This window comes from Rhincodon typus, chromosome 2, assembly GCF_021869965.1.
Source record: "Rhincodon typus isolate 14 chromosome 2, sRhiTyp1.1, whole genome shotgun sequence".
NCBI lineage: Eukaryota > Metazoa > Chordata > Chondrichthyes > Orectolobiformes > Rhincodontidae > Rhincodon > Rhincodon typus.
In genome coordinates this window covers 86125771-86150005 of record NC_063333.1, presented here as the reverse complement: position 1 = coordinate 86150005, position 24235 = coordinate 86125771, and the positions used below count along the sequence as shown (strand labels likewise).

The window sequence follows — 24235 nt, the reverse complement described above, 5'->3', positions numbered from 1 at the left end:
TTTGTTGAAACTTATATTTTCAAACAATTTGGTTTTCTTGATCCCTGATTGCCGATGCTGATTTATACCCATTTCAAATTAGTTGAGAGTTTCAATGAGGATATTTGGATGTTACTTAATAGTTTTAAAATGTTATGATATTGAGCATACTTTTCAGCTTTAACTGCTGCACATCCCAGCAGTTAAAGCTGAAAAGTATGCTCAACATCATAACATTTTAAAACTATTAAGTAACATCCAAATATCATGAAGGAACCTCTGGTACAAACACTTCGATCACAACTGAAAGAATGTATGAGATGGGGGCTTTATCAGAGATCATCCTTCAAGCTTCATCTGAACTATTTATACAAAATTAATCAGCTTCCGCCCTGTATTGTGGGTGGGGGCAAGTGATATCTTGAGGCAGCAGCAACATCCTCCTTGCTGTTCTGTCAGAGCTCACAGTTTCTAAGGGCATTATTTCCAGATCTAAGCCATTTAAAACCATTAATACGATAACGAGAAATGAAACAATAAGAAACTGCTTGCAGTCACTCCAACCCAGTTTACATCTCAGCAAGACCCCTGTGTCAGCTTGTTTGCATAGCCAGCATGCTGTGTGATTAATGAAGATGGAACATATCCTCTCTTTCCAATTCTTCTAAAACTGCAGCTGAATAAACACCTTTCTGTTTATTCTACACAGTCTGGCTCACACGAGAATCTGGCTTGCTTTCAGTTTTTAAGGAAAGAAAATACGGGAAGAGTTCCTTTTTTTCAACATGCTAAATCAAATGTTGACTCTGATGTGTCATTCAAATTGATTGTCTGGGGGGAAGAAAATTCCTGTAAACTTTTACTGGTCATTCTGGGGGAAGATGTTGAAAAGTTACAAAGCAGGGTCCAACCCAGGAAACACTAATTTTGACGTGAGAAACTATGAAGGCAGGTAGGGGCTCTGAACAGAATCCTTAGATAAACTTTAAGGGTCACAATTTATCTTCCTTCCCAATTTTGCCTTACTGCCCCCGCATGTTGGGTAGTGTATGGGTCACATCTTGGTATAAATGCCATTTTGTATCTATCACAAAGCCCTGCTGGGAACTTGTAGAAATTCGGTGAGAGGTGGTTTCAAATGTCAAGCACTCAAGTCACTGGAGGAAATCTTGGGTAGCCTTCTCCCAGAACCTGTATTCCAGTGTCCATGATCCACAGCCCAGTCTTGATTGGACAGGTCACTGGCGCAGGTTTAAAGACCTTAACAGTCATCATTTACATTATCCCAGCAACTAGAGATGGAAATCATACAACGACTTAGGGCAAAAGTGTAACCTGAATAGACATCATCCTTGAATCAAGAAACAGTTAAAGTACTGTTGGCTCATTTGGAATTGTTCAATTAAAATAAACTATTTATTTGAAATGATGGCTCCTTCCTGAATGAATAGTAACAGTTTTGTTGCAGTAACATTCAATTCTTACTACTGGTGTTTTAATGTCACATCCATCCAGGGTATAATAATTGTCTCTAATACAGGTTATGCGTTGAAAATGTAAAGATTTGGTTTCAGTCTAAGTTGATTTAGAGTTTGTTTAATTTCAGTTTGTTTTGTTGTGCTTGTGCAGATTTACAAATAATACTTTGACTTAGGATTGACCAAGGAGACTTCTATTTCCTTACAAGATATGTATGAAACTTTGACCCAGTTGAAAGGCTTTTAGAAACAAAAGAGACCTGCAGTTGTGAAGGAGAGAATTTCTGAGGGTGCAGCTATGCTGTGTCAAAAATTGGTGGGCTTTGATTTTAACAACTTAAGTAAGCAGAGGAAGGCTGTGCCTGGAGGCTGCCAAAAACAAAACTTGCTGTGTTTAACCAAAGAATTCAGTTCTGTATTTGTAGGGAGAGAAAAGGAGAGTTCTGGAGATCTGGTAGGACCAATTAGCTCTGGAAAAAGTCCAATGACAGATGAGATGCCAAGAGAGTGTCTATGTGCATCGAGAGAATCATAGCACGTGACTGTTGACTATGGTCATACTTGAACTAGGATCTCATAATAGTAGGGTTATACCTTTAACCTGAGCTGTAGCTTGTACAGCCAGACCCAGAATAAAAAGAAACTGCCTTCTGGAATACGAGCATGGTTAAAAGCCTTTCAAAAATTCTGTAAAAAGCTAAAGCTAGTTTAAAAATATGAATAGGTGGCATTACATATTGTTTAGAATCATGATTTGACTTGTTCATTATACTGACTCAGTCATTATTGGTTTGTTTTTTTTCTGTCAAATTTGCAAAGATTAATTTGGTGTTTCAATTTGATCCTATCTTCTTACACTTGCTTCTCACATGCATTATAATCTATACATGATTATGATCTATCAAGCCAGATCCTAACAAATATCTGACTTGTTCAGTATTCTCATAACTTGGGGATCATAAGAGTCAAGCCACAAATTTCAATGCAAGCTCTATGTAACATAGCAACAACACCCACATTTGAAGATAATAATTAGCAGCAAATTCAGCTCCACTATTGGTCACAGGAATAGGACTTTGCCATCAGTGGGTTTGTTTTCACAAGTGATTCAGAAATGTGAAATTCTCATTCACAGCAGAGTTTTAGCCACAGGTATACAAACAAGTAGGAGCTGGGAGCAGTACTATTAGGAATGAATGAGTTTCAAGTTGGTCACAATCAAACAGTGCAGCAGACAGTTCTTTTAACACTTGTGAAGCCATAAATTAAACAGCTCAATAAAACACAGCAACAATAGTGCCAGAAGGGAGCTAGTTATTTATCTTATTTACCAACATACTTTGTGACAAGTGTAATGCTGGAGATCTACAAGTAAATGAATGTGCTGCAAGGCACCTTCCCAGTAACTGGCAACAATAATTAATACAGCCAGCTAGCAATTTAAACTCTGCAAAGATGTCTTTTTTAGCACTGAATTCATCCATTAGTTCATTTGGCAGATCAGCAATGACTGGATTTCGAAACACTTCAACATTTCTATTGCAGCCAAACACGGACAGTTCAACGGAAGGTGGATTTGTAAGTTTTCAGAATTAGGGAAAAACAAATATTAATCTTTCCACAAAGCATCCATACTTGTTGTCCTGATTGGAATAGCAATTGGACACAATATTCAGAACTACAGTTCAAAATCATTGGACGCTGCAAACAGAACTGTGCAAATTGTAGATATTAACATAAAATTGGTTTGGTTAGCAGAAATAAAGTTGAAGAAAATTAAAATGAAGTGAGGAGAAAACATGAAATTTGATAATGACCTAATTATTATGAAGAAGTCACTGGTTTTTAACATTTTTGTCTTCTGCTGAAGGAATGTGTGCTATTTGTTTTACATCAAGCCCTGTAACTCAGCAGTAACGGACTGAAATGTCACAGTACCTTTGGAAAAACTGTTTAAAATAGATGCAGCGAATCAGATGTGATAAATTGGACATTTTATCAACTGAATTTGTGACAAACATGGAATTGTGCTGTGTAAATATCATACTGTTGACCAGATGACAAAGAAGTGATGAAAAGTGAGGACAAGCTAAGTTTATGTCACAGTTCATGAAGGGCAAGAGACAGACAATTTTCCAAGAAGACAAAATCAAGTCTTAATGAGTAAACTGATTAAACTGACATTGAAAACATGACAAATTTGTGATGTTTGCCAGTACTCAAAACTGATCATTTTCTGGAGACTGGATAGTATCAAAGACTTTGAATGTATAGCTTTTTTGTATGGCGTGTATAAAACAACTTACGACCCAGCAAAGATTTAGCTAGTAAGAGATCAATTGATCAATGACCAGAACTTAAGACAGAATCACCTGTTTCAGCCTGAAAACATATAAGTGTTCAGGTCTTCATGTAATCATTGTAAGATTTTCGTAGTATTTTTCATAGTGTAATTTGCTTTAATAAAAACAATGATTACATTCTGTTGCTAGAACTGACTTGGGTTACTAATATCCAGAGTAAACGTGATGGACCAGGAAAAATGACAATAAAAGCCTACAACACGGAACTGAGAGTATCTGCTAAATGGAATGCCTAACTACACTCAGTGGCAATCAAAATTTGCTGACAGCAAGTATTTGATTTAGAACAGAAGGTGATATCAATTTTTTCAAACCAATGGACAGTAGTAAATACATAAATAATCAGAAACAAAATCAGAAAATGCTGGAAAAACTCAGCAGGTCAGGCAGCATTCTTGGAGAAAAAGCAGAGTTACCATTTCGGGTCCAATGGCCATGCTTCAGAACTGGGTCTGGGTTTGTTTCTGATTTCCAGCATCCACAGTTCTCAGCTTTATTCCTCTGCGTCCCCACCTTAACGAATTTCGGGCACGGCATGATACCGAACTCTTCTTCCGCCGTCTTCACCTCGTACTCATTTCTTTGGACAAGACTCCTCTCCCCGTCCCACAGACCCCCTTGTACAACTCCAACACTCTCCTTCCACCTGGACCCCTCCCTCTGGCCTTGTACCTGCACTCGATCTTTTCATTGAGAACTGTCGACGTGACATCAGTCGCTTCAATTTCTCTGCCCCTCTCAACAAATCCAACCTATCTCCGTCCGAACTGACTGCACTCCATGCACTCAGATTCAACCCTGACTTTGTCATCAAGCCTGCCGATAAGGGTGGTGCTGTTGTTAACTGGCGTACTGACCTCTAGCTTGCAGAGGCTGAGCGCCAACTCTCAGATACCTCCTCCTACCTTCCCCTGGACCATGACCCCACCATGGCACATCAGGCCATTGTATCCACTACGGTTATGGATTTCATTTCATCCGGTGATCTCCCCCCATCCGCTTCCAAGCTAATAGTCCCCCAACCCCGCACGGCTCGTTTCTACCTCCTGCCAAAAATCCAAAAACAGGACTGTCCGCTCCTGCCCCACAGAACTCATCTCTTCCTACCTTGACTCAGTCTTCTCCCCCCCCGGGTCCAATCCCTACCCACATACATCCATGATTCATCTGACGCCTTACGCCGGTTTCAAAGCTTCCAGTTTACCGGCTTCAGCCACCTCCTCTTTACCATGGATATGCAATCCCTTTACACGTTCATTCCTCACCAGGAGGGTCTCAGGGCTCTCCGCTTCTTCCTGGAGCAAAGACCTGAACCATCCCCATCCACCACCACCCTCCTCCGCTTGGCCAAGCTCACCCTCACCCTCAACAACTTCTCTTTCAACTCCTCTCATTTTCTTCAGGTAAGAGGGGCTGCCATGGGTACCTGCATGGGCCCTAGTTATGCTGGTCTCTTCATGGGGTATGTGGAACATTCCTTGTTCCAGTCCTATCCCGGCCCCCACCCACAACTCTTTCTCCGAAACAGTGATGATATCGTCGGTGCTGCTTCCCTCTCTCGTCTGGAATTGGAAAACTTCATCAATTTCGCCTCCAATTTCCACCCTGCACTCACTTTCACCTGGTCTATCTCTGGCTCCTCCCTTCTCTTCCTTGATATTTCTGTTTCCATTTCTGGGGATAGACTGGCCACTAATATCCATTACAAACCCACTGACTCCTACAGCTACCTGGACTATACATCCTCACACCCCACTTCCTATAAAGACTCCATCCCATTCTCTCAGTTCCTCCGTCTCCGTCGCATATGTTCAGATGAGGCCAACTTCAACAAGGGAGCCTCCGAAATGTCCACCTTCTCCCTCAACTGAGGATTCCCCACCTCCGTTGTCGACAGGGCCCTCAATCAGGTCCGACCCATCTCCCGCACTTCCGCCCTCACCCCTTCTCTTCCCTTCCGCAACAGCGATAGGGCTCCCCTTATCCTTACCTACCATCCCACCAGCATCCACATCCAGAAGATCATCAGACGCCATTTCTGCCACCTCCAGCAAGATGCCACCACCAGACACATATTCCACTCCCCTCCATTGTCCGCCTTCCACAGGGACCGTTCCCGCCTGGACACCCTGGTCCACACTTCCTTCACCCCCAACACCTCCCCAAAGCCCGATGGCACCTTCCCCTGTAACCGGCGAAGACGCAACACCTGCCCATTTACCTCCTCCCTCCCCAGAATCCAAGGGCCCAAACATATCTTCACCTGCACTTCCCAGAATCTAGTCTACTGCATTCACTGCTCACAATGTGGTCTCCTCTACACTGGGGAAACGAAGCATAGACCAGGTGATCGCTTCGCAGAACATCTACGTTCTGATCGCAAAAAAGACCCTGAACTACCTGTTGCCTGCAAAGCCCAACGCAAGCTGAAGGAACAACACCTCATTTTCCACTTGGGGACCCTACAGCCCTCCGGGCTCAATATTGAGTTCAATAATTTTATGGCCTAACCTCTCCCATGTCCCAGCCCCCTACCCCACACACCAGGCCTTGTTACCACATAGGCTGCCATTACACACCCCCTGTTGTTAGTCACTAACAGTCCCCATTAACAACTATTCACCCTCCCAGCCTGATCATTAGCAACTCCTTTGTCTGTCCAACTGTCTTTCTCTCTCTTTGGGCTCTATCCTATCGTTTACTCCCTACCCCACCCACCTCCCTATTTTCTGCATATAAACTGACGTTTTCCCAACCACCATCAGTTCTGAGGAAGGGTCACCAGACCCGAAACATTAACTGTTTTCTCCTTCACAGATGCTGCCAGACCTGCTGAGCTCTTCCAGCAACTTTGTTTTTGTCCCTGATTTACAGCATCCGCAGTTCTTTCGGTTTTTATCCACAGTTCTTTCTTTGTTTTTGTTTAGTATATAAATTTATAGACTGATTTAAATGGGGGTGGTGTGTGACATGACAGGATAGCTGAGACCTACTGTCTGCAATTCCTGCGCCGAGGGAAAATTCCCAGTCAGGGTGTGTATCCTTGATAACTAGGCATGCCTCTATTTACACAAACACAAATGTGGGCTTTCTAAGCTTGAGAAACCATTCACTGCCTTGGAAAGGCAGCCTATATAATCAAAGACTCCTCCCAGCCCAGCTATAAGTTCTTCCATCAGGCAGAAAATACAAAAGCTTAAACAACATACCAACATATTCAAGAACAGCTTCTTCCCCGCTGTTATCAGACTTCTGAAGGGAACTCTCAAATTTTAAATTTAACATTGATCTCACTGTTTGCGCACCTACTCTGCAGCCGTACCATTCTATTATTCATTCTGTTCTATCATCCTAATGCACTTTGTCTGGTATGATTTGCCTGTACTGCATGCGAAACAAAACTTTTCACTGTACCGAGGTACATGACAATAATAAAATAAAATCAAATTTTAAAAAAGCTACTCCAGAGCTTACAAACGGCTGTGATTATCCTTGTCTGCTTGTTCTAAGAGAGAGTCAGCTCTCAGAGTGTGGAAGATTAGTAAGTGTGTGGCCATCCAGCAAGGCCAGAAGAAGAGATTACTACAGGACTCATCCGAGTGTGGAACTCTCAAAGCAGTTTTCAGAACTGTACACCAGGTAAGGCACTGAGACTTCATGGGCATCTGGTCTGGACAACATCCAGAGAAATGTGAGCAAATGACTGCAGATGGAGTGTTGGGGAGAGAGGAGGAGGAATGGGGTGGGGAGGTGAGGGCATTCAACACAGGACCTTCAATAGTCCAAAATGCAGAAAGACATTTCTGGAATCACCATCTTTAATGGCACAAAATGGCTGCCCCAACCCCACCCTCCAAACACACACACCCCTCTCTGATGCCTGGGTACAGAAATCCAGAGACAGGGAGTAGAACATTTTGAGGCAGAGGAGGAACAGCCAGTAGTCATGGTTCAACAACACAAAGAAGGAAAACAGTTGAAGTCCTGCAGTCCCAGTTTCAGGAACCTGGGAGCAATTTAAAAAGTACAACCATTAAGGTGATCATTGCTGGAATACTCTCAAAGGCATGTGTTATAAAGTATAGGATTAATCAATAGCTGAAGAAATGGAGCAAATCGGATATCTTCAGGTTCCTGGGGCAGTGAGATCAATACTGAGACAAGAGGATTTTGGTCAAGGTGATTGGTTGCACCTCAGTAAAGCTGGGACCAATGGTCTCATTGTTGTCTAACAAGTATTGACAGAGAGTTTAAATTGAATTGGCAAGAGGACAGACACCAAGTTGAAATATTAGAGAGGAGAATCAAGATGCATTCCAACTGGAAAGACAAACAGTAGTAGTATAAAGCATAGTTGGGAAATAGGGAGAATTAGAGATGGGGCAGAAGCATGCAACATTATATATGTGTTCTTGTGCATGTATGTAAATGCACACTTTATAATCAGTAAGAATGGCACAGATCACCAAAATGGTTTAGCATATTGTAGGATTAATAAAGACCTGGCTCAAAAAAAAGGGAGTTGGGTAATTTAATATTCCTAGCTACAAGTTATTAATTTCCTGTGAGGGACAGAAGTAAGCCTGTGTAATGTTACCACAAGTGGTGCTAGGTAAATACAATTCTCAGTGCTACTGAGTTAGTCATAACTATGGAAAAAGAGAAGAGGTAGAATCCAACTTTAAAATACAGCACAGAAGAATGAGAAGATAACAAAGGAGTGGATTTGAAAATAAATCACAGAAAGATTCAAGAACTAGAGAATAGGGATATTGCAAATTTCATTGATCCTAATATATTCTGCAACAGTGACAGTTGGAGGAACTCTCAAAATATTCGTAACAGAACTCTCTTGATCAATTGTGTTTCAGTAAAGAAGAAAGCTGTGCTGATGGGGTGAAGTGAACAAATGGAAATGTTTCAGTAGGAGGCCCCTGGAAAATAGTGATCACAATATTATTCAATTTCAAATAGTTATTGAAATGACATGTTAAAATCAGACATAAAAGCAATGAGCTAGAGGAAGGTAACTTCAGTGAACTGAAGATAAATCTGGTCCAGATGGATTGTAATCAAAAGTTGGGAAGCAAAACAGTCAGTGAAATAATGTTAAGCTTTCAAAGTGAAGATGGCCCAGATTTAGAGTTCCTAAAGGGAAAATGCATCTAAAAGGGAAAGCTCCTTTAATGGCTGAAGTCATAGGTGTAAAAATGAGATAGCTGGAAGACAGCTGGATAGAGAAAATACAAAATAAAAAGGGATTAAGAGGAGTAAACAGAAATACGAAGAAAACAGAGAATGAGATAACAAATAATAAAGTTTTTACAAATGCGAAAGTAGTCAAGGGCAGTCAAAGGAAAGTTGGACCTGATTAAGGATAGGAAGAAAATTTTCTTGAAGAAGCCAAGCCAAGGACAATTCTTAACTTGGCCATTGAGCTCCAAATCAATTCTATGACAATCTGTTAGTTCTCTGCACAGAATGACTCTTAATTTTCTCTTAATGGAAGGCACTTGCCTCCAAGAGTTATTGGCCAATCAGAGGGCTGACATCTCCTCAGTCCCAGTAGTGGCACTGTTACCATTAAAGAATGTTACAGCTGCACCCAGCTTGGAGGCAGCATCATGGAACCTCGGTAAAAGGGGTCTGGGCTGCCAGGATGAATCAGTCAAGCTTTATCAAGAACAAGGAAGATGTGGTTAATGAGATTGGCAAAGTGCTTTTCTAAGAGCATCCCTTTCCATCCAAAGGCTCCTCCTTGGGCCACAGGGCTCCAATCAGAAGGACCCCAAGGTTTTACTGGATGATGTTTCAATATGACAGATGGTGCTTCTCCAACACTGTTAGAAATGTGAGGATTGGTGGAAAGATGCCCTTATGTGATCCTTAACTGTCTTCTGGTAGGAAGGCCATCCCCACAGTGTCTCTGCCACTGGGAGAATTGCATTTTTTTAAAAAGCTTGTTCATGCAATGTCATTACTGGTTACATCATTGTCCTGGAGAATGTGGCATTGAGCTGCCTTCTTGAACTGCTCCAGTTCTTGGTGCGTAGGGACACAAACACAATGTTTTTAGGAAGGATGTTTCACGGTTTTGACCTAGTAGCACAGAAGGTATAGTGATATAGTTCCAAGTCAGGATAGTCTCTAAGTTGGAGGGGAATGTCTAGGTGTTGATATTCCCTTGCCTCTTCTGCTCTTGTCCTTCTAGGTTGACAAAGTGATGGGTTTGGAAGATACAGGGTAAGATCATGGGTGAATTGCTGCAGCACATCTTGCAGATGGTACACAATAGAGTGAATTTTGAAAGTGGTGAATGAAATGTCAATCAAATGGGCTCCTTTGCCCTGGATGGTATCAAACTTCATGAGTGTGGTTGGGCTGCACTCATCAAGGCAAACGGAGAGAATGCCATCTAACCAGTAGTTGGTGAAAAAACACTGGGGATACAGGTGACAGTTACTTGTCAGAGAATTCCTAGCCTCTGATTTGCTCTTGTAGTGAGAATTTATATGACTGGTCCAATTCAGTTTCTTGAAAACAATAACCTTCAAGAATATTGTTATTGGTGATTTCAATGGTGATAAAGATGACTTAATGGCAAAGGGCGATTGTTAGATTCTCTCTTGTTGGAGATGGTCATTGCTTGGCCCTGCGTGTGGTGGAAGCTACTTGGCACTTATCAGCCCAAACTAGGATGTTGTCCAGTTCTTGTCGCATATGAACACTGAACTTATAATTAAAATAAATTCAATGATGAGGATGATGATGATGATGATGATGACGACGTCTGGGCATGAGACACTACCCTGTTGTCCTGGGCTGAGATGATTGAATCATCTTCCTTTGTGCTCTGCATGATTCCAACCAGCAGAGAACTTTCCTCCCAATACCAGTTGTTTTCAGTTTTATCAGGGCTCCTTGATGCTTATCTTCTTTTTTCACATTCTAAACCTTATATTATAATAAAACTGATCAATAACATGTTTTTAATTCTCCATATAATACTGTCAACCTTCTATATTTCTAAATCTTTCTTGAAATAAAAAGAAACATGTTTAATCACAAAGTAACCTAAACAAAAAATAAATTCTTTCAGGTTTTCATAACTCCTTATGTCATCAGGTACCTTTGAGAACCTCCAATAATTGATTGGAGCAAGCACCCATTTTCCTGTGACACAGTCTGACAACCGACAATTAGCAGCAACCCAATTCATTTTGGAAATCTATTCTCTTTCTAACATTTTCTTCATCATGATCAATCTCAACTACTTCTCACCAACATCCTTTGTCAAACGTATGTTGTTCGAAAGACACTGGTTATCCACATAACATTCAATCGGCAACTTTTTCACAGATTGCCTTTGCATAGCATTTTCTTTAGAAAATTAGATAAATACACAGTTCTGCCTTTAACTTTTATGAGAACAATGTTTCAGCACCTCAGGTACTTTCAATTTACATTCTTAGCCATTTTTGGCTATATCAGTCCTCTTTTGAAAGTACAGTCTTTAGTTCAAAGTAATAACTCGGTTTCTTTCTGCTCAGATGCTGAATTTCTTCACCATTTCCAATTTTCATTGTAGATAGATTCTGGTTAAGCAGGGGGAAGCAAAGGGATATACTGGAATATTAAATACAAACAAAAAAAATCATCCATGATTCTTACTGAATGTCAAAGCAGGGCTGAGAGGTCAAATAACCTACTTTTGCTCCTAATGCATATATTCATAATCTGATAAATGCTGCCATATTCAAGTCATTATCCAGAATATTAGCATGTGAATATCACCAAAAAGGATGATCTTCATAACTTCTTTGTCAGCCATGACTTTAAACCAGAGTGTGTATCTTTTTGGTTTTAATTTCTTTAATGTTGATTTGCTTTCAAGGTTTCCTCAACTATACTACTCAATTCCCATACATCATAACTAGCATTGGGTCTAGTCTGAGTGCACAACTGGTTTAACTACTCAATCAAACTTTTTAACTGACAATTTCTTCCCTGGGTGCAAAATTCTCTTTTTGGGAGGAACTGGCTCAATTCAACCATCAGAGTATCACTTTCTGCTTAATCCAAAGAGACTCCTGATCTATTCTGCTTAATGTCTAACCATACATACATAAAGGGCCCTGAAATTGCACTTCCAATCTTAAACTTCCTTTGAACTTCACACACCACACAAATTCCTGACAGAATATTAATAATGTGCATCATAAAGATGTAAATTGAATGCAACATACTTACAGCAAGATGGACCTAACTGAGAAAGACCATACCCTCACTCTATCATTCAGCCTATAAAATCATCTGTTTTGTTTCCATTGCTTCTCTTCTATATCATCTGCTTCTTTAGGTGCCTTCAAGTATACTTATCTTTAAAACTTTTCACCCTGCAATAATATCAAGGTGATCTTCAAGATCACTTTTCCTTAAGTAAGGGAATTCACTCCAACATGATGATTAACATTTTCTCTTTAAAACCCCAAAACACTAGTCTGGCTTCAGTCTTGCATGTTCCGTCATGGAGCACCTTTTTTGTGTCCTAATCCATCCATGACAAGACTGGCTGTCTCCTCTCTGCTACTTCAGTATATAAACCCAATTATTTCCAGCTCTCCATCTACTGTTGTTTGGCATTTGTATTCAATTTATCTTATAATTTGTTTGTAGCTACTGAAATCTCTTGAATGTAAGGGGTTCTATTTCTGTAGCATTTCCAGTCTGCTCCTGTCAAAGTACAGCCTCTACTTACCATCTTGTTCTGGTTGCTACTTAAGCAAACTCTCTCCCAAATATGAACTTTCACATGTTCCTATCTCTTCTGATGGCCATGTTTTGTTAGTCTATATTCCGATTTCTGGTCTTTTTCTGGTCTTTCACATCTTTACCTCATTTTGCCAATCCATAAATCTTATCTCCTGTCCTTACCTTGCACAATTAGCCAAAATTTGTATTTGCTCTTTACTTTCCCTGCTCTTTCTATAATGGTACCAATCTTCCATTCACTGCCCCCCTTCTGGTCTTGCCCTCCCTCCCTGTATCATTTTGTCCATATTCAGTCATTATCTCATCCTTGTAGTTGTCCAGTATGTGTGTTGGCCAAAAGCATGGTGCTTCAACTATATAAGATAACAAGGTGTAGAGCTGGATGAACACAGCAGGCGAAGCAGCATCAGAGGAGTAGGAAAGCTGACGTTTCGGGTCAGGACCCTTCTTCCATTTCTGAAGAAGTGTCCAGACCCGAAACGTCAGCTTTCCTGCTCCTCTGATGCTACTTGGCCTGCTGTATTCATCCAGCTCTACACCTTGTTATCTCAGATTCTCCAGCATCGGCAGTTCCTACTAGCTGTGCTTCAACTATAAGGTGTGTTCAGATTCTCAGAGTCTGTAATCACCTGCCAGTTAAGCTTAAAGTATGCACTCTAACAGATTAATTGCCATCCTGTAAAATGTCATGACCACAGCTCACAACTCTAACATATTGGAAACATTTTTAATTGTAATTTCAAAATGTTTTTACTTTAAAAACAAAACTGCTGTGGATATAGATTTAGCCACATCCTGGATACAGAGAACCACAGAATTTCAAACCAGTAGATGCGAAGAGAACATTAAACAACAGTCTTTCAAAGAAGTAAGTCGAAACAGATTGGACAGTAATCTCGTGACTACAAGGATAACAAAGGGCCAACAAACCCCTACACAAGAGCAAGTGAAGACCCATTGTTTATATCTCAAACTGCAGCCATATATCATGATTTCCCATTGAAGAATATATAAGGCAAGGGTTAAAAGGCCAGTTTAAACTCTGTTGGAGTGCATAAGTGGGACTGGACATTCTTGCGTGCACCAGCCTGGGTACAATGAAAAGCATATGATCCCCTAGTCACCCCTACATTACAGGCAAAGATTCTCTCACTCTGAGTGTAATGAGCCAGACAAAAGGAAGCAGGACAACAAAAAGGCTCTCTCTCACGCTAAATCCAATCACTGTTGAAAAGAATCAGAGTTATACAATATCAACCGAAATGCAATACTGACGATCATGAAACCACCCGGTCAACTATGAAGGCCATGGCCGTGATGTTCAACTACCTGCTCTATCAAACAACTCAGAATCTGAATGATATAACATTTTCTAAAACGCTCTCTCTTTTGGACTCACTTCTTATTTCAAATTTGTATGCAGGTTGCATTTGTATTTCATTTCGCTTGCAGTAATTAATAAACTTGTTCTTTTTGTTAATTCAAGAAGGCCAGGTTAATCTGACTCCTTTTGAAACAAATTAATTTGAGTCTGGGAGAGTTATCCACAAGAGAAGGGATCCTTTTTAAATTCACTTCATCGAAACAACCAAAGGGATGGATGAATCAAGAAGATTCTTGTCATTTAGGAATTTAGCTAGTGGCTCCAATCCGGTGCCTAACGATTCTCCATTACCTTCTTCATTATTTATCTTTGCTCTTTACTATATATTATTATAGACTGAGTAGATCTAGTTGCTACATCTATCAAGTGCAAGATGAAACTGATTGTTTTAGCTTATTTCATGGCCTTACGGACTATTGCTGCAATTTCATTTAAAGTTCCCAGCTAATGCAATACACACTTTGGGATATTACAGTGTCCTTTCTTTAAAAAAAACTATATCAAGCTTACCCTTCTGTAAGTTTAATGTACTCATCGTCCTTTAATGTACTATCCTCCATCCTTTGGTAGGGTCTCTGACATGTGAGATGATGGATCAGCAAACTTCTGATGTAGTATTAAGATAATTAGTCACATTTCCTTTAAATTCCTTTCTCCTGATGCTAATAACACCTACTTTATATTTTGATTAGAAACGTTAGGCATTGTTGAAGTAATACAATAATGTTTGGAATGAGTAAACTGTAAATCCAATGATTTCCTAAGAAAAATTGCCTATGCCCAGTCATAGATAGCCTGTACAACATAAATATATTTCATTTGGCACAAAGATTATTCAGATAAAGTGGCTTACTTCGGTTGTTTTACAGGGAATCACCAAACATTTTAGTGATTTTAGCACAATGACATTCCCAAATTTGAAGCAGGTAGAGTTCCCAAATTCAATACCCTCATTTATCTTGGAAATCTAGATATTATTTTAAGCAACCCACTCCATGCAATGTAGATGCACATTCCCTGTCCAAAAAAGCACACTTGAATGCGTATGGGACTAAAACCTTCATCGCCAGGATGAAATCTCTTGTAGTTAGTGCCATTCCCTTCGTCCAATCAGTGTCTCAGTATCATTATCTTCTTCTTCTGAGCCTTCCATGTTATATGTAATTTCAAACATGTTGTTATTTCATCTAGGTCAATTCATTGCATAATGGTGTTTTAAGCAGAATTTGAAACCATTATTGGAATTATCCCAGACATTCAGGGGCTCACTCCTTTGTTTTAGTTCCCCAGTTCCTGTTGTTTGTTGTAACTGCCAGAGACCTTAATACTCTCACTCCTTTTAGTTATAATTCTCCTTTTGTTTTGACGCTTTCAAATTGTGTCTGGGTGGTATCATACTGCACTGTTAATGAATCTTCTATTGTTTGCATTAAGCTGAATGTCCCATTTCAGTCATGAAGACCACTGGGAATGAATATTATCCCAGGACTTTTTTTTAGGACTCCTGAAATCTGTTCCAAAAAGCATTTATTTTTTCTGAAAGTCTAACTACACTTTAACACATACAACAATTTAAATTTCAAGCTCTGAGGTGGGAATATCCAAATAGATATTTAAATTTCATTATATATTATTTTATGGAATAACTGCCTGGCTTTCTAAATTTATCAATGTCTGGCCAAACATCATATGAATTTAAGAGATCATATTTCTCAGATATTTTGCCATAAATTGTCCAAACCTTCCTCAGTGTCCAACTTTTGAGCCTCTAGCTCTGAAAATATTTTACATTTAACCCTGCTTCTAGGAGGAACAGAAAGTGACAAGGCTATATCTCCATTTAATTTTGATTTGGTAAGGACATAACCTGTGTCCATATATTAATTAATTTTTCCAATGATCCTAAGATTCAGCTTCAAACATCATCAATGTGAAATCATATTTTGACACTTCACACCTATTTTCAATGATTCTTCTCAAAAGCAGCAAAATTAGATCTTTCCGAAAGAAAAAAAACTTAATTTAAATCTTCAATGTTAGGAATCATCCTCTGTTATCGGGATCAACTCATTTCCAAGCTAGTAGTCCAGGTAGGATACTAAACATCTTCCATTATGGTTAGAGTTTATGAACTGATCAGTCTAGCAGCTCTTTCCACACACTAGTCGCTACTTTTCTCCCTTTATATCTAGCCAAACAATTAATCAATTAACCCTAACTACCTGTTTAACTATTTGCTACATTAACAATAGAGCAGCTATCATAATTATTTGCCAGTCAGACTAAATGAATAGCGACAGCATACCTGCAAAATTTGCACAGACAGCAGTAAATTGTTTCACAGCGGTGAATAACAGAATCATTGTTCTTTATATATCAATGGACCAGACTTGGGTCTATAGAGCATAGTTTAATGTTTGCAGCTGATACACAACTCAAATGAAATTATCAATACAGAGAGTCATAAAATTCAGAACAAAACTGACAGACTGCTGAAATGGGAAAACACATTGCTGATGAAATTTAAGTGAACTGTGGAGCAGTGCATTTGGTAGGCAACATGAGAAGCTGTGATTTTAAAATAAATGGCACCATCTTAAAAGTTGGGGCTGGGATTACATGTACACAAATTCAGGAGAGTACTCCGATTTATTCTGCAACATAAATTTTGCATTTTCAACTCTGGCTTGGGATCTTTAGACATTACTGTGTTTTATTTATGGCCCCTCCTAAATAAGTGATGGAATGTAAGCTGACCTTTTAGTTTAAATTACAATACCCCTTAATCCACTGCACATTTGGCACAATTACTTTTTGTTCACATGACAAAGATTTATATTCAGGGCTGTTTGACTTGTTAGTTTGTCTAAAGCTACTAGTTATCTTTTACTAATTATATACTTTGATTCTATAATTCTGAATATGTCACAGAAATTTGTAGCAAAACGGCCATTCACTTCATTGTTTTTAGCTGGAGCAATTCAAAATTAATCAGATCTCTAACCTCGCCTTTCTGTATATTCCTCTGCTTAATTTATTTACTGAATTTCATTCTTAAAAGCTTCAATTGCCTATACCTCAAATACCCATTGTGGAAAAACATTTCATACTCCAAAAAGCTTCTCTTAGAAGGAAGTTTCACCTAACCTTTTTCTTCGGTCTCAGGTAACTGCAGAGCGACCAATGATCCAATGAGTCAACAACGATTCACAAAACCTGCAGATGAGGGTCTGGTGAAGGATCAAAGACCTGACAAGTTAATGAGTAACTGTTTCACTCTCCATGAGTGTGGCTTTTCTACTAAGTAATTCCAAAATTTTCTGTTTGATTTCAAATTTCCAACACTCAGCTGTAGGTGTTGATTATTTTTGCTCTTTTCACTTTCACTGTCTTTCACTTGACTATCAAAACCGCTCAGATTAAAAGAAAGACTTATTAGTTTCCCTATTAACTTTATTTGCTGCAATGAAAATAGTCTAGAGTGCCTTGTATCACACCTTATCACCATGGATTTGCTACTCCTTTAAAAACTATTCAGGCTGTTATTTGTGCTGTCTTACAAACAGAAATATAGAAGGTCTGCTGGTTTAGAGATCTTGGTCACTCACCTCCTGCATGGAGTGGGGAACTGCTGGAATTTCTTGCCTGTGATGAAGGGCTTGGAAGGGAAGACTTGTTCTTGAATGACAGGAACAGATGCTGACAGAAATCATCAGGCAACTCAGCCTCCAGGAATGTTTTCATAAACAGTTTGAAGCCATCAAAGTCTATTGGCTATAGACAAAACAAAGAGCATTTACTTTTTTTGGAAAATAACAAAACCCGAGAAAAGGCTTTGCATTTGACAAAAGATGTCACCCATAATCTTAGCCAGAACTATTAGACATTTTTAGAATGAAACTATTAGTAATCTTTTTAACAATGCAGTTACATAGATCATTTACAAACAAAATTAAGACAAACTAAAAATAAATTTTACACCAGAAAACAAAGCTTTGTTTCTCTTTACATTTAATCTGATGTCCCTCAACGATTGATCCTTAACCTCGTCCTAGTTCTCATCTACATGTTGTCCCTTGGAACATCCAAATGAAATTAGGAAACATTCATTCATATAAAAGGTGGTAGTAATTTGAAACTCCCTTCTATAAACACAATTGTGCTGGATCAATTGTTAAGTTTAAAACTGGTACTGATAATTCTTTTTCTCTGAACAAAGATATAAAGGGAGAGGAGGCAAAGGCAGGCATATGAAGTTTGGGTGCAGACCAACCATGGTTTCAATGAATGACATAACAAGTTCAAGGTGTAAAATGGTCTCTTCCTGTCCTTCATTGCGACATCCAATTAGGAGCTATTAACAAGCCTAAACCCATTGGGCATTAACACACTTCTCCAAGTCAGGATGTGTTTGTATTTAGCTTTGATGGTGCTCAGGTCACTGAGTTTGCGGATCAGCTGCATAAGATCATACGTCCTTTAGGGAAGGAAACTGCCATCCTTACCTGGTCTGGCCTACATCTGACTCCAGACCCACAGCAATATGGTTGACTCATAACTGCCCTCTGGGTAATTAAGGATGGACAATAAATGCTGGCCTAGCCGGCGATGTCCTCATTCCATGAATAAATGAAGAAAAAAAAACATCTTAACTAGTTGAGAGAAGCCCCTAGTAGTGGGAACTGCTTGTGTTTATGAGTTTTTTTTAAGTTTCAGATGAAGTATTTTTCTCAGACTCAGAGAACTGTGATTGCAACAGAATCTTCAATCCCTATGAGACCAAGCATACCCATATCTGCCAATACCAAAGGAATTATAGCAAGGACTTGGATCTGATAGAGATCTTTGATCCTTACATGCATTTTAATTTGTTTATTCACAGAATTTCCTTTATTCAACAAAGTGGCACAAATAAACATCAGACAATGCCTAGGTTAAAAATTACAAAATGGACATGATAAATATGAATAAATAATTGTGAAGACAATCAGTAGCTTTGCAGTGATCTTTAACATTCCTCTATCGAATGCAGAGCAAAGTCAAACAAGGTCATGATCACACCAGGGAATGGTGGAACATTTCTAATGTCAGTGTCCTATGGGGACTCTGTCCCATTTTCCTGGTTTCTCCATCTCCGTCGTCACACTGTGAGGATTCGGAGTAGACCATTTAGGACAGAGATGAGGAGACATTTCTTTACCCAAAGAGTGGTGAGCCTGTGGATTTCATTACCACAGGAAGTAGTTGATGCCAAAACACTGAATGTATTCAAGAGGTAACCAGATATAACACTTGGGGCGAATGGGATCAAAGGTTATGGGGAGAAAACAGGATCAGGCTACTGAGTTGGATGATCAGCCATGATCGTGAAGAATGGCGGAGTAGGTTTGAAGGGCCGAATGGCCTCCTCCTGTTCCTATCTTCTATGTTTCTATGTTTGATTTCTCTCATCCTCACGAATTGCTTCTTAAGGCTTGCCGACTTGGAGAAGGTCAGCCTGAGATTTAAGACAAGACTCAATTGAGGGAACAGGAAAAGCCAGCAAGAGTCCTGCATTGCTCTGTTATTTGATTTGATTTATTATCATCACATATACCCAAGCACAGTGGAAAGTTTTGTTTTAAATGCAGTATGGACAGATCATAACATACAAAGACGCAAAGATCATAGAGCGATTGAACAGAGCGAGGAATACAACTTTACAGACGCAAAGGGGCACAAAATGCAAGATCAACATTAGATTTGAAATTTGAGAGGTCCATTCAGAAGGCTCATAGCTGCAGGGAAGAAACTGTTCTTGAAACTGTTGGTACTTGTGTTTAAGCTTTTGCATCTTCTGCCTGATGGAAGAGGTTGGAAGAGATTATAACTGGAGTGGAAGGATCCTTTGATGATGTTATATTCCACAGAACACAGAACATAGAACAATACAGCACAGTACAGGCCCTTTGGCCCACAATGTTATGCCAACCTATTATCCTACTCTAAGATCAAACTACCCTGCATACCCTACATTTTAGTATCTTCCACGTGCCTATCCAAGAGTCACTTAAAAGTCTCTAAAGTATCTGACTCCACTACCACTGTCGGCAGCGCATTCCACGCACCCACCACTGTCTGTGTAAAGAACCTACAGCTGACATCTCCCTTATACCTTCCTCCAATCACCTTAAAATTACGCCCCCTCGTAATAATCACTTCTGCCCTGGGAAAAAATCTCTGGCTATCCACTCTATCTTTGGCTGTCTTTCCACGGCAATGAGAAGTGCAAATGGAGTCCATGGATGGAAGGTTGGCTTTTGTGATGGTCTGAGCTGTGCATACAACTTTCTGTAGTTTCTTATGGTCCTGGGCAGAGCAGTTGCTGTACCAAGCCATAATGCATTGAGATAGGATGCTTTTTGCGGTGCATCTGTAAAAGTTGGTGAGGGTCCTTACGGACATGCCGAATTTCTGTAGCCTCCCGAAGAAGAGGTGTTGTTGTGCCTTCTTGACTCTCGCATCATCTGGTGGTCCAGGACAGATTATTGGTGATCGTTACTACTGGGAATTTGATGCCATTGATGCAGATAGTAGGCATGCCCTCCTCCTTGCTAGGAAACACCTGCAGAATTAACTGCCAATTCAGGCACCATGGAACAGTGGACCTTCCTCAGGAATCAAGGGCCTGGAGTTTAGAAGTCGTACATGCCGAGGCTTAATTGCTTGGTAGCGCTACCAAACAGGCAGTGACTGCTGCTGGTGCACCAAGCCAACACCTAGGATTGCTAACGGAATCACTGACTGGGGGCATGGTAAGGAGTCACAAGACTGGAGATGCACGAGGGTAGTCAATAGGAATTCAGAAGGGTGTCAGCAGAAATGGAAGAGGGTCACTCTCAATAGAACCCCTCTTCCCAATGTCAGGTCCCTGGGGAGTGAAGCACCTTTGAGAAAGGAAACCCCAAGAACCTGTAAGCAATCCCAATATGTCAAATACAAGTGGCAGGGTTTGAGAGATTGAAGCTGACATTAAGAGTCTCCACCCGCAGTTGTCTAACCTGATTAAATTCTCCAACAGCTTTAACATTGGGCAAGCCATTAAATTCCATCTGAAACTTTGATGATAAACTGAAACAAAATAAATTAAAAATTCTTCTTATAAACGTGAGTAGAACTGCCAGTCAGAACTGTATTTTGAGACAGCCCATAGAAAATCTGTAATCAAATTAATGGCTGGACTCCTGCCACATAATGAATCAAAAACACGAACAAAATCAAAAATTACTGTAGAACCTCAGCAGGTCTGGCAGCACCTGTGGAGAGGAAGCAGAGTCAACATTTCAGGTCCAGTGACTCTTCCTCGGAACTTGTTCTGAAGAGGGGTCACTGGATCCGAAATGTTGACTCTATTTAAAGTGTACTATTAAACTATAAAATTGACTCTACCTTCTCTCCATAGATGCTGCCAGACCTGCTGAGCTTCTCCAGTAATTTCCAATTTTGTTTCAGAATTTTTTTGCACATTTAATCGGTGACAACAATGTTGCATAGTCTATGAAATAGTTATTCCAGAAATTAATTTTAACAATTCTGGAACAATCTCATTATGATATATCTCATTAAGCAAAGAACATCTTCGTGATGTCTACAGTCAATGCAGGGTTCAAAAAAGAGACTGAGCCATGTGAATTAATTTTACTTGTACATCATATTCACTGACACCAGACATGATAGCATTTCATGATCTGATGACAGGATTGGGTTCAGGTTTGATATCACTCCAGTATATTAGTTTGTTGACACTTACGAAAGTTTTCACAAGAACACTGACAAATTGAGAAATATCATAAGGCGACAGCTGGCTATCAAACTACCTTAGTCACCTTCACAGAAACATTGCCTAAAGATGGAAAGATGGGGGGCAGCAAATGAGCACAGAAGGATTTGTTTAGATTTCTTCTGCAAGGGGACATCACAAAATGTGCCTTATGTATCCTTCTGCACAATAAATTTCAGAGACTCTTGTGTTCTGTTTCCACAATTAAAACTGCCAAAATACACAGCACTGTAAAATATTAGGCACATAGGAAGTAGAAATAAGTAGGCTATGTAGCCTGCCAAGCTTGTCCTATGATTCAACCTTAATTTAGTTGATCTACGACCTAACACAATGTGTTCAACTTTACCCACATCCTTTAATACCCATGGATAAAAAAATCTATCAATCTATCTCAATTTTAATGTTTATTGGCACCAATTACTGTTTGCAGAAAAGATTCCAAAAACTTATACCACTCATTATATGGAGAAATGCTTCCCAATTTTATTCCGAAGAAGTCTGGTTCTAATTTTTAATCATATGCCTCGTAATCCTAGTCTCACCAATTGGCAAGAATAGTTTCTCTCTATCTACCCTACCTCTTCCCTTTAATGTTTTGAAAACTTGCATGAATTCAGTCCTTCACTTTGTCAATTCCAGAAAATACAACCCTAAAGTCCATGCTCTCTCCTCATAATTTAACCCTAACCCGATACCGTTCAAAGAATCAAACAGCACTGAGGCATGTACTATTAAAACTATGCTAAATCTATACTGATCCCACTTTCCAGGAATTGGCCCATAGTCTTGCATGTTATTACATGTTCATCCACTTTTTTTAAAGTGTTGTGAGGTTTGTCACCTTTACTACCCTCCCAGGTGATGCATTCTAGGCCCCCATCATTTGCTGTGTGAAAAAATATTCAATGCCCCTCTAAACTTTCTGCCTTTCTCTTTCAAAATGTCTCTGGGTCTTCTGTTTGTTATTGATCCTTCAACTAAGGGGAACTGCTGCTTTTTATTCACCCTCTCCATGCCCATCATAATCCTATACACCCCTATCAGGTTCCTCTTCAAGCTTCTCCGCTCCAAAGAAAACACCCCAAGCTTATCCAGACTCTCTTCATCATTGGCACGATGAATCTCCTCTGTATCCCTTTCAGTACAGTTACATCCTTCCTGTAATGTGGTGACCAGAACTGCACATAGTACTCCCGCTGTGGCTCCAACAAAGTTCTGTACTACTCCGACATAATCTCTCGACTCTTATAATCCATGCCTTGGTTGATAAAGGCAAGTGTCCCATAAGCCTTCAGAATTATTTTATTAAGCTACCTTGCCATCTTCAGGTATCTGTTGTCAAGCATTCCACCACCTCCGTTCCTCTGAGCTTCCTAGCGTCCTGCCATTCGAGTACTTCCTTGTCTTCTTATTTTTTCCAAAGTATATTACCTCTCACATATCAGCATTAAAATCCACCTGCCACTCATTCACTCATCTGACCAATCTATTTCTATCCTCCTGTAACCTAACACCTTTTTCCTCACCATCTCAACCACCCAACTGATCATTGTGTCATCCACAAACTGATCATCCCTCACTCCATACTCTCATCTGCATTGTTTATACATGTATCATGAACAGTAAGGGACCCCCAACTGATCCCTATGGCAGTCCATTGGGCACAGACCGCCAGTCACACAAACAGTCTCCTATCACCACCCTCTGTCTCCTGCTACGAAGCCAATTTTGATCTAACTTACCAACCTACCCTGAATCCCATGTACCTAATGAATCAGTCTCCCATATAGGACCTACTTTGCTGGAATCCATACATCTGGTCAACCTATGCTGCAGTTTCTAAATACAAGATGTGTTCCTTAAGGTGTGGTGACCAGAACATGATCACACTACTCTAACTTGGTTTAACCAGAGCTTTGAACAGCTTAAACACAACATTGTATTCTAGTCTTCAAGATAAGATCATCATGTCATTAGCCTTTTTGATTATTTTCTGTATTCAAAACATTTTAATAATCTATGTACCGGAAACACTCTCCCAACCCCCAAGGCTCTTTCAGCCTCCACTGTTTCTCATTTCTCTTTACAAAAATGCTCCATCCATTTTAAATTCAAAACGTCAGGTCTTATATTTGCTTATATTAAAATCCATTTCTCGCAGTTTTGCTATTCGCTTAGTCTGCCAATATCTCTGAAATTTCACACTTTTATCCACACAGCTTGCATTCACAATGCTGCCTAACTCTGTGTCATATGCAAATTGGGAACAGTGGTTTTCAATGCTATGCTGTAAGTCACAAGTAAACATGGGAGAGGTTGAGTTTCCAAAACAGAGCCATGCAGAATGCCATGAGTTACAATCTGATAATTACAGCACCAGCCCATTGTCACCCATTTTCCTAACTTGGCAAAAAAAGACGAACTTAAGTTTCATGGA

The 24235-nt window shown here is 39.8% G+C and overlaps 1 protein-coding gene across 1 annotated transcript in view; it reads right to left on the bottom strand.

Moving 5' to 3' along the window:
- dgkb (diacylglycerol kinase, beta) overlaps positions 1-24235 on the bottom strand; it is a 677591-nt gene that overhangs the window by 578524 nt on the left and 74832 nt on the right. Inside the window, exons 5-6 of the mRNA XM_048611787.1 lie at positions 17650-17750; positions 7412-7429 (exon numbers count right to left, since the gene is read on the bottom strand). Of these exons, the coding sequence (XP_048467744.1) occupies positions 7412-7429; positions 17650-17750 (119 nt within the window). The remainder of the gene's footprint in view (positions 1-7411; positions 7430-17649; positions 17751-24235) is intronic.